At 32.6% G+C, this 11927-nt stretch overlaps 1 protein-coding gene across 5 annotated transcripts; it reads right to left on the bottom strand.

Moving 5' to 3' along the window:
* Nucleotides 1-1435: 1435 nt before the first annotated feature.
* On the bottom strand, nt 1436-11657 carry LOC136343318 (probable ATP-dependent RNA helicase ddx42). 5 transcript variants are annotated; one of them, XM_066289982.1, is made up of 7 exons: nt 11318-11657; nt 9255-9617; nt 8869-9200; nt 8719-8810; nt 8627-8662; nt 8447-8579; nt 7655-7775 (listed from the first exon to the last, which is right to left on the bottom strand). In XM_066289982.1, the coding sequence occupies exons 1-7, from the start codon at nt 11344-11346 to the stop codon at nt 7711-7713; spliced, it is 1050 nt and encodes a 349-aa protein (XP_066146079.1). In that variant the 5' UTR covers nt 11347-11657; the 3' UTR covers nt 7655-7710. The 5 variants fall into 5 exon arrangements, with proteins under 5 accessions (XP_066146077.1, XP_066146079.1, XP_066146075.1 ...); XM_066289980.1 differs by lacking the exons at nt 7655-7775; nt 11318-11657 and adding an exon at nt 1436-1719 and having other exon boundaries at nt 9255-9681; XM_066289978.1 differs by lacking the exon at nt 11318-11657 and having other exon boundaries at nt 9255-9681.
* Nucleotides 11658-11927: the final 270 nt, after the last annotated feature.

Raw genomic sequence — 11927 nt, 5'->3', positions numbered from 1 at the left:
TGTCGGGCTGTTTAATTGAAATCGATTATATCGCTTTCTAATATCGCATCGCTTGACGAGCGTTTCGCACTTTCGTGAAAACGTTTATTATTCATTTGTGTTTCTCCCACAAATCGATTTATTTGATTTTTGTAAAGTTTTCCATATTTAAGTACACTATCACCATCATAATCGACTTTTATTTTTTTATGGTCCTACCAAATTTTAAAATTTGAAAAGTAAAACTGTTTTCTTATTTAAAGGAAAAACGATACCCCTAGGAAGTAAATCAATTCTTATCTTCTTCAATTCCAAAACTCTTTTCATTCATTGCTTCAAACTGAAGAGTAACAGAATCGTTAGTGTTGCTCATGCGTGCCAAAATATACCTTTATTTTTGGTTCAAAATTGATTTTGGAGTATGTACTTTTGCTCTTAAATATCTGGAATTTTAAAGGGAAAAAGTCAAATTCGTCCAGGAAATAAGGATTAACCACCACATGACATACAGTTACGAAATAAAACATTTAGACACCGTTTCAGACGAAGCAGAAAAATGTTCGAAAATTTAAAATATTAACTACACTAAAGAATGTACGTATAAAAATAAATTTTAGAGCCAGGTTTTTTAAATAATGTGATTTATTGGCAAGAAAAACATGTAAAGGCGAATAAAAATAAGTGTGAAAACCAATAGGAAAAAAGTATTTAGACATCCGCGCATGTCGTTTTTTAATCATTTGCTACTTCTAGAAAAACAAACAACATGTAGCGACTTGTTTACCGCAATCATTTAGAATTAGTTGCTGCTTTGTTGAAATAATAAAAACGTGAAAGTATGCATAACGGCTCCAAAAACTAGGGAATTAACAACGAAGAAAAAAAATTGGTTATTAAATTTTATAGATGGTAAATCTGCAAGAGAAATAGAGAAACTGATGGATAAACACTATTTGATAGTAACATAGGTATACCATACACAAATTTAAAATTTCAAACACAGCCCTCCTCATAAAAAAAAAACCGCCCTGTGGACCTTCAAAACTTGACGACAGAGATGAACGCTTTATTGTCAGAACCATTAAGACAAATCCATCTGAAAGTTCAACAACTATCGCCAGAAATTCGGAATATGCAACAGGAAAGTCTCTAACACCAAGAACAGTGAGAAACAAATTGAAAAGAAAAAGCTTAAAGCTTGTACTGCACGTCATAAACCAATAATTAATAATGTGAATAGATAAAAGCGATTAAATTTCACAAATATCCATAAACACAAGGCAAATGAATTTTGGGAAACTTATATTTTTTGATGAAAGAAATTTTAACTTTTGGGGATTGGGTGGACGAAAATTAATTTAGAGAAAGAAAGGTACAGCTCTGAATAAGGAAAATCTTCAGCCTACAGTCAAATATGGAGGAGGTAATGTTGTGGTATGGTCATGTATGTTTTATTTCTGAGTGGTTACAATTAGGAGCTTACTTGACAACTTAACTAAGAGGATACTCGCGTTCCTTGACGACACTCCCAATACTTCGCCGCTTCGTCACCTCGGATCCAAAAAAAGTGATCCCCGTTTCTAGGATATCTTAAGTGCCAATTTCTGGGGCAATAAAACAGCGGCGTGCCCCGACCAGAGACCTATTACCGATCCGCCATATGGCCAGCTACATCTAGACATCATAAACCATCCTTTGTCAGAACCGTTGTCGACTGTCCTTCGACCCCCTTTCCTGGTTCTAACAAAGAGAGACTCGATTTTATTTTTTACTTCATGCGGCGCTCAACCAAGGATAATTACTGGGAAAATTCCAGTAATGCTGCAAACCACATGAACTCAGCGACCATACACATGGGCGTACCATCAGGGTACCTCACTCTTTATTCATTCTTCTAACCTAGCCTAAATTATATCTAATTTATGATTTACGTCCTCCTGTTTGCAGCTCGATTTGGTCAGACGGCAACAATTATACCTATTAATTTATATATACAAAATATTACAGCGATCTGACAAACCGATCTTACATGTATGACGGCAAATGGTGTTGGAAATCTTAAATTCATAGATGGTATTATAAACCAATACTCTTACTTAAACATTTTGGAGAATGGTTTGCGTCAAAGTACCATTATATTGAATCTATAAAGTCGTTATCATTTTCAACAACATAACGGTCCTAAGCATAAATCGCGATTAGTAAAAGAATGGCTTCGTTACAATACTGGTTATTTATTAGAAACACCTCAGCAATCATTTAAAGTGAATGTTATCGAACATTTGTGGGAAGGATTGTACAGAAAAATTCGCAAAAAAAACCATACACAACCGTACGAATTTAAAAAAGGAGTTAATAGACGCATAGATGAGCATGTCCCTAGAAGTTACTGAAAATTGAGTTCATTCTATGCCTAGACGATTAAAAGCTGTCATAAAGTCTCGAGGATACCTGACAAAATATTAGTTTCTTGTTTAATTGTTTGTTATAGTTCGTAAAATATGTCTAAATGCTTTTTGCCTATTGCATTTCATACTTGTTTCAACATAATTTATTTTTACCGTTTCATACTTTTGTTTTGTCATTAATTATTTATTATTTAAAAAAACTTAGCTATTAGGTTTATTTTTAATGTATACATAAGTAAGTCCGTTAATAATTTTAGTTTTGGGAAGTTTTATATTCCATACGAAGCGGTGTCTAAATACTTTCTTTCGGTCACTGTAACTGACTTGATGTCTATTTGATTGAATAAGTTACCAAAGAAAAAAAACGTAAGATCATGGTCAATAGAAATTTCCTAAACGATACTGAAAGTAGTATTAAAGTTTAATAAAGACCAGACATAAATTGATGAAAATATCAGCTTTTGCTCCATCTATAATCTACACGCTGAAACTCTTCAATATTGATCTCTCATTACGTTCCATGGAATGGAAACTATACTTATATATTTGGAGAAACAAAATTGCAGCATAAATTCCTTCAAAATTGAAAGAAATATTTTTCATGAAAATGCTGAAACATTTCAAATATTGTTTTTAGATAAGCACGTTTTGAGATAACACATATACAATGGTGGCCATAAGTATGGAGTATTTTGTGAAACTTTATTTAGCTAAAGGGCCTTTACTTTTTTTCTTCCATTCTGGTATATTTAAATTGGGATAGGTCAATTCTACATTTTAAACCATACAGTATTTGTAATGTAATTGTAATGTTGATATCAAAAATTTCACCGATAAACAATTTTTTTTAGATGGACAAAAGTATGGAATATCATAGATTTAGATTTATTTTGCATTTAGTATTCAGTATTGAGTGTTACAGTTCGATAAAATTCGAAACCGAAATGGTTAAAAAAATATATCTTTCGGAAAATCTTCGATCACGAATAGTGGAGATGTCAAATAACGGAGCCAATCAGAAGGACATCGCAAAGACATTTAATGTGAGCCAGGGGTGTGTATCGAAAATTTTGAGGAAGTTTATGGTATTCAACACCGTAAAAAACCATCCGAAAACAGGACGTCCCAGAAAAACAACAGCCCATACAGACCAACGTATTAAAATGATATCCTCCAAAAATCCTGAAAAATCATCGCGCTTAATAAAGGAAGAAATTACAACTAATAGTGGTATTAAAATTAGTGATCGTACTGTGAGGCGTTGTCTATGTGATACTGGATTGTTTGGACGATTGGAAGTGAAGAAACCATTAATTTCCAAAAAAAAACCGGAAGGCCAAAACTAAGTTTGCACGCTCACATCTGTTTTGGACACCCGAAAAATGGAATATCGTCCTTTTCAGTGACGAAACCAAAATCAAACTGTTTCATTCGGATGGAAAAACTTATGTTCGGCGAACAATAGGGAAGAGGTTTGATCCCAAGTTCCAAAAGCCCACTGTTAAACATGGCGGTCAGAGGTTAATGGTGTTGGAATCTTTTCCGAGATCTAGAGTTGGCCTATTAGTCAAAATTGATGGAATAATGGATCGGTTTTTATACAAAAATATCCTAGAATAGCATATGCTTTCATTTGCCGAGGAAGAAATGCCACTGGTATGGCGGTTCCAACAGGATAAAGATCCTAAACAGTCTTCGCGGTTGATTAAAATTTGGTTTATTGAAAAGCAGATAGATGTTATAGAATGGCCTTCACAATCTCCTGATTGAAATCCCATCGAACATCTGTGGGACCATTTGAAACGAAAAATTAGACAAAGACACGTGTCAAATACTGAAGAATTGTGGAGGATCATACAAGAAGAATGAAAAAACATTTCTTCCTCAACGTGCCAGAATCTAATTGATTCAATGCAGCGTCGATGCCAGGCTGTCCTAGATGCTAAGGAGTATGCCACAAAATATTGAGTTTATTTAAGATGGCAGGCTCCATACCATGATATAAAAAATATTCCATACTTTTGTCCAAGTGTAATTTTTCATTTTCATTTTTCTAAAAAGTTTTTCAATTAGAAATCTTAATTTTATGCTATAATTATAGGAAATTAAATAAAGACCTTCAAGCATTTGTGTAATTTTTGTTTAATACTTTTTAATAAATATTTTATCAAATTAAAATAATATTCCATACTTATGGCCACCACTGTATATACAGGGTTGTCCATGAAGCAAATAAATGATTTTTTTCATTTGTTTCTTATAGAACACCATGTTCACTATGACATTTTTAAAGTCTATGAAAATTCTGAACATATTTCGTGTAATATACCCTTGTCTAAATTCAACAGTTTAAAAAAATATACAAAAAAAAATGGAAATAACAAGAGAACTATTAATATTTAAAAAATGGCAATATAAATTACCATAATCTAATGTATTAAATGATCGAACTGAACCACGTTGACTTCCTGAAAGTGGACAAGCCGCAATTGTTCAAATTTCTCAAGAACGTTTCGTATCATTTGATGAGAAATTTGTTGCGCTTCTAGAAAAATTTAATTTTTTAAGTATTCCATATTGTTAGACTTATTTAAATAGATCTTATGTTTCAGATAATTTCATAAAAACCATGTATATAAGTGAGGTCAGACGAACTGGCAAGCCACTTGAATTGCCACATTGCGCCAATATTTCAATAACTGTTCAGTTTAGGCGCGCGTATATTATATCAAATATGTTCAAAATTTTCCAAAGAACTCAAAAACATTATAATACACATGGGGTTTTATAAGAAAGAAATGAAAAAATAGATTTATTTACCACATGGGCTACCCTGCATACATGTCTGTTATATCAAAAAATGCACAACTAAAAACAATGTCCGACATTTTTCAGCATTTTCATCGAAAATACTTCCTTCGATTTTTAACAAATAAATGCAAAATTTTTGGTCCTCTATACAGGGTGTTTCAAGAGGAGATGTAAAAACTTCAATATGTTATTGTAGAATTGTAAAATTAAACCGTAGTTTCAGTTGACAATTTAGCTATAAATTATGGTTATTAATTTTAAATTGTATTAAAGAAGGGACACGCGGGCATTGATAGCCCTTTAAGGATACGCCCGTGGTAGGTATTAGGTGATACATAAGAATTCCCAATGATTTGCTTCGTCAGCATTGGACTTTCGCGTAATAAACCTTATCGGCCTTAGAATTCCAGTCCCAATTCCGTTTGGCGGAATTGTCGGTGAAAAATCAATTTCTAATTTAAATGTTACAGTTTAATGCGACGGGTAGCGTAGTTTGCGTTAGCGGCACCCTAGCTACGGTACGCCCATGGTTTATCACCATAGGCTTTTTATATTTAAGGGAGTTGCTGAGTTTGTACAGGAGTTTTCTCTTTCCGTTGGCCTCTAACAACTCAGTAACTGTGTGGTCATTTTACATTAATAAACTCACACTTATAATCTCTTTTCGTGACCTGTGACTAACACTACTAAAAGACCATAAGTGTGAGTTTTGAATTTTTTTTTTAAGTATTTCAAAAACGGCTGTTGGTATTTTAAGTAAATTTGGCAAAGAAGAACTCGTCATTAAAAGTCATCTTTTATTATGAAAGGTAATTAAATCTGTAAGAAGTGGCCGTTAGAAAAGCCGTAACAAAACACCATATCAACTTGATCACTGTGAGGAAACAGTTTTGGCATTTTTAGAGCTTGCATTCAAAGACAAATTTCTACGAAAAAAATGGATAAAAACTAAAACAATATTATGATTTAAACATATTAATGCAATCAAAAGAAATTTAAAAATGCCTAAATGGCAATTATTATAATATGTGTATATGACAATTTAATAATCTTACTGCTCTTTATTTCTCGTACACGACAGACTTTACGATAAGTGTTGAAGAGGTTTTTGTTTGAGTAAAACAGGTGGGGATTTAAAAAACCAGGAAATCGTGTTCAAAAAACCAGTGAAATCGTATTTTTTTGTCTATAAAGTTGTAAAAATTGGTGTAACGCACGGCACTGCTTGCAGATTTTATTTACTTTCATTGCAAAAGATGTCTCTTAATAACAAGTTCTTCTCTGCCAAATGTCTTTAAAATACTAATAACCGTTTTTGAAATACTTTGAAAAATTATTTTCAAAATTAACTTTTTCACACTGTATATCCTACACGAATCCTTTCCAGACATATATTTATAGGAACTCTTTTGCATAGAATTAAATGTAGAACAACATATTGAAATTTTTACATCTCTTCCTGAAACATCCTGTATATGTGGAAAATAGTTAAATGGGAATAGTTGTTAGCACATCTTTGGGGAATAGGTGGACTGCAGATCTCATGTTCCATAACTTACGTACACTATGCAAATGCTTCTGTCTAGAGCAAACTGGTTCCTCATAGAAATTTTTGATCAAAGCATACAGAGCGTTACAAGAACTTCTCTGGCACTTCTCAAATTCCTCTGATAGTCATCAACGATCAAGAAATTGGCAAAATCTTGACCCAAACAATAAAACAGTCAACGTTTCAGATATTCGCTATCCGAAAAACAAATGTGAAAAGTGCAGGTCTTTGATGGTCAGTCGGCATTACTGACCGTTGCCAAAATATATTTTTATAAATTACAGTGAATTCTATTTGAAATATTATGGTTAAGTATCATCCTCGCCAGTAATGCCGAAGTTTCAGTACGAAGTTAGGCTCCTTCGTTTCAAATGGGATACCCTATACAAGATGTAACATATTATTATGGAGATATTTCAGGAAGCGATAGTACTCTCCGAAGTACCGAAAAGTTATTAATAAACCCACGATGAAAAGAAAACTCCATTTTCGATATACAAAGTGAAAAATTCCCAATATTTTTTCTCATATTATGTGTTTTTCTAATGTATGCCTTGAGTAAAATGTTTGAAATATCATATTTTCTTTTTCTTTAAGATTCTCTATAATAAAATGACTAAATCTTAATAATTTAGTTTTGATTTTTAACGTTTTACATTTTGAACATTTGACTCAAAGCATAAGTGACGAAAACGCAAAATGAGAAAAAAAAATTAAACTTTGCCACCCCGTATATCCAAAATCGTGCATTTTTGACCATGAGTTTCTAGCATTTTTAATTATTTCGCGGAGTATTACCACTCCATGAAATATCTCCATGATATGCTACATCCCGTATATTTGCTATATAACGAGTTTTGAAATAAAATATACATAAGTTATTTTTCGTGAGATTACGATTTATTATTGTAATTTTATAATATTGCATCTAATGCGTAAGTAGATAATAATGTTCTGTAGAAATTACTCCAGATCCAATTGCAGGCATTTGGATAATTCCGAGGAGAATTCGCAACCATCTTCGATATCTGCAATGATTACAGAAACCAGTTCGCTACAGAAATCAATTTATAGAACCTTGAATTAGTTAGTTAATTCTAACTGGAATAGTCATATACCTAACAAGCGTGGGAAGTAATATTTTGTCGTACGCTAACTACAGACTCCGTTTCGAGTCTTTAGGTCAGCAACTTAGTGCAGTAAACACATTTTTGCACCTATTAGAAGCAATATTTATCCTACGAAATGTTGTTTAATTTTATTGTCTTCTGTAAATTTGTTGTATTAATGTGCGTTAAAAGTTTGACAAACATACGTACGGAAAAAAGTACTGACATCCAAAGGTAGCATTTTGACTTGCGTGCGGTAAGTTTTTACAACCCAATTGCTTAAAGCTGCTGCTGTCAGCTTGCCAATGTATGCGATAAAAACTCTACCTACCTTAATGTAATAGCTTAATTGTCGTTGTTATACTTGTTACATATATAATAAATACCTTGGTTTAATACGCCTATATTACTTAAATCTTAATTTTATGTAATATACCCCTGTAATTCACTAGTGATTAGTTTAGTGTAACAACGAGAACCTAGTATTTTATTTTTAAGAAATCAAATTTGACCGACGACTGAAACTCTCGACTGAATTAAAAATTGGGGACACCAAATGATTCCAAATGAAGAAATATAGTTTTCCTTACCAGTAGATGTCAACATTGCAAAGCATTTTCTTACATGTCGCAAGGCTTTGATTCTCTCCATGTCGTTTTCTGCTACATGTTCCTGCAGCCATTTGATAATCAAAGTCTCCGAAGGAGACCTGTCCTCATCTATCTAATATTCAGAATAATTTCTTGTCTTTGAAATAATTTTTTACTCACCAAATGCATATAACCAAAGACACACTGGCTCACACACTACAAAATTATACATTTTTAAATCATTGAATTTTAATTATCATAATGTAAGTTACTTGATTGTCATCATTTTCCTCATCATTCCTACTATCTTCCCTAAAATAACTCGATCGATACCTACGATTATTTGGCTGTATGGCAAATCCTCCTTCACAATAAAAACAGGAATTTCCTTAATTACCAATAAAAGTATTATTCCTTCATACCAAACATATTTCCACGATTATCAGGACAATCTTCGTTAGTATTGTAGCCATTATGAAGCTTCCTTACATCAAACGAATTGCTGCCACTTGGCTCATGGCCTCTTCCAGGAGATCCAGAAAACCACAGACCATACCCTTGCTGGTGGTTGTTGCCAGAATCCCGATTATGAGGTTGGCCTTGTCCATAAGACCCATGATTTTGATTGTTAGCTCTGTATGGGTAATAATTATTAGTCTGATCTTGGTCTTGGTTACTAGGGAATCTGTAGTTTTTGTTTGACATCTGTCCATAATTTTGTTGTGGGTAGGGGCTGTACCTTGAAAATCCAGCCCTATTTCCATTCCATGTTCCTGGTTGAACTTAACTACTTTCAAGCTGATTTTACCTGTTTGAACCCCATTCTTCATCTTCATCCTCATCTCCAGCATTTCCATATAGCTCTCCATTTTTATTTCCTTTGTAACTTCCACTGTATACATTTCCACTGTTTCTATACTTATGTTTTATATTTTGGTAATTATTGTTATTATTCCCATTTCTCCTGTGGAACTCATTATCATATGAGTCGTTGTTTTTATCCACTCCACATGGCTTCAACAATTTTTGAGCTTCATATTTCAATATATTTCCCTGTTCTCCACTATTGGTGTTTTCGTTGGTAGCTTCATACTTTACTCGAGAATTTGTGTTATTTCTCAAGGAATCTTTAATAGTGGTTTCCTTGTTATTCTTGATATCGCAGTTAACGCTGAAATAAAAGAGAAAAATTGAAAGTACTGTAAGGTTTGGTACGATCAGTTTCATGGTGACCAACTGACTGATTAATTTGGTATTTCATAGTTTATGATGCCTCAATTAAATTTTTAATTTCTTGTCTGATGTAGAATCGTTGTCTGAATAGATTCATTGTGAGGAAGATCGAAAAGGTCGTCGGGTATTTTCCTGTTCAGTGAGCTGTTTAACATTAAGTGAGGTAGTTTGTTGAGTAAATGCGAGCTTTTATAAAATAAAGAAGGAAACAGAAAGAACGGAAACTACTACCAGAGTGACCGGATCAAATGCTGTCATATTATTCATTGGTCAAAGAAAATATCTATACAAAGATGAAACTTTTCAATGCATACCATTTGTTTAACAATTGTTCTGGGCAAAAAATATCCTTATTGAAATTTAAAATGAATATAAAAAGTGCACAACTTTGCTGCCACCGTTCTGCTATACAAGATGTTTCATGAATAAGAGCCTCATCCGTATCTAGGAAAAAGTTGGCATTTGGATATCATACTAAAGTAGATGTGATCTATTGATTACAAATATTTTCAAAAAAATATAATTTATGGATATACCGGAAATTAATTTCAACTCGCTTATTTTAAATGGACCACCCTGTACAATATATCAAATTTCGATTCTGCGAAACACTATAAATATTTTTCACATATACTGTTCTATACCTAAATTTTACAGTTTTCGAGAGGTCTAGAATTTACCAAAAAAAAATTAGAGTTGCAAGCATTAATGTATATTCTAATTAATTGCAAAATGCAGTTTCTATTATTTCGTCATCAACAATAAGCTTGTATTTTCTGTAAGGTGTTTTTATAGATCCACTAGTTTTAAAATGATCTATTATGAGTTTGAGAACATTTTGTGGTGGCTTTGTTTTTTCTGGATATCGAGCACCAAATGTATGATATGTTTTGGTTAATACTTTGTTACCTTCACCATAAATAATAAACGTGTTGAGATAATATTCCTTTGTATAATTTAATGGTGCCGTCATACTTAAAGTAGAGTACTAAACATTGAAAATGTTTTTTTTTAATAAAATGAAAACTGTTAATAAGAAAAATGTTAAATATAGGCAATTGAATTTAAAAGTAACACTTATTTTTTTGTTATATAATAATATGTATTTGTTGAAAAAATAGGGGGTTCCAATTTAAAAAATTAGATTGTTTGCAATTTTTGAATGAAAATTTTGGGCTGCCTTTTTGAGCACGTCTCATGAAAAGCATGATTTGACTACCTGATTCAACGGCAGAAAAGTATTTTGTATAACAGCGGAAAACTTCATTTCAAAATACTTAGCCATTTGCGAATTATTAGCAACTACATTAATGACTGTAATAGTCATTTTGTTACCAAATTCTAAGTATCTCGAAACTGTAAAATTTAAGTATAGAACATTTTACATTAAAAATATTCCTAACGTTCCGCGGAATCGAAATTTGATATAATATACAGGATGTTCCATTTAAAATAATCAAGTTGACATTCATTTCTGGTATAACTGAAAGCGATATTTTCATGAAAAGATTTTGAATCAATATATCACCTCCACTTCAGTATGATAAGACGTCCATATTCGTGGACGCACTATAGAAGGCTTTAGTGGTAAGAAATAGTCGAAATAAAGAGATCATAGACATCGTGCAATAAACTTACCAGTCGTCAATATAACTCCATAAGAACATTAGTCGATTCGTGTCTGCATCATAAGTTATTCTCGATTAAAAATGTCAGTTACAAGCCAAATACTCGTCATTTGCCGAAGGTTTTAATTTTCTGCTTTAATATGAAGAAATCTGCGGTTGAGGCTCGTATGTTTTCAAATATTTATAGTGAATCCACCATTAATGAAAGAACGTATCGTGAATGGTTTTGACGCATCAACTAAGATGATTTTCACGTCGAAGACCGGCATAAAGGTGGAATGGAGAAGGTTTTCGAAAATACAGAATTTATTTTTATTATATGATGTATTACTTAATAAACACTCGTGTCAAAACTAAAAATAATTGATACGTTCATTGAGAATTTGAGTTTAAATCGATTACTGAAACACAAATGCCCGTGATACCTCGGGAAATATGATTAAAGCGATTTTGCAGCATGAAAATTCTCGACCCCATTTTGCGAAAGTGGTCAAGATATACTTAGAAATATTGAAAATGGAAGTCTTGCCTCACTCGCCGTATTCTCCAGACCTGACTCCCTCTGACTATCACTTGCTTCGATCAGTTGTACATGGCTTGACTGATCAGCACTTCCTGTG

This window comes from Euwallacea fornicatus, chromosome 14 (assembly GCF_040115645.1).
Source record: "Euwallacea fornicatus isolate EFF26 chromosome 14, ASM4011564v1, whole genome shotgun sequence".
Classification (NCBI taxonomy): domain Eukaryota; kingdom Metazoa; phylum Arthropoda; class Insecta; order Coleoptera; family Curculionidae; genus Euwallacea; species Euwallacea fornicatus.
Note: the sequence above shows the minus strand (reverse complement) of the source record. Positions and strands in the feature narration are given on the sequence as shown.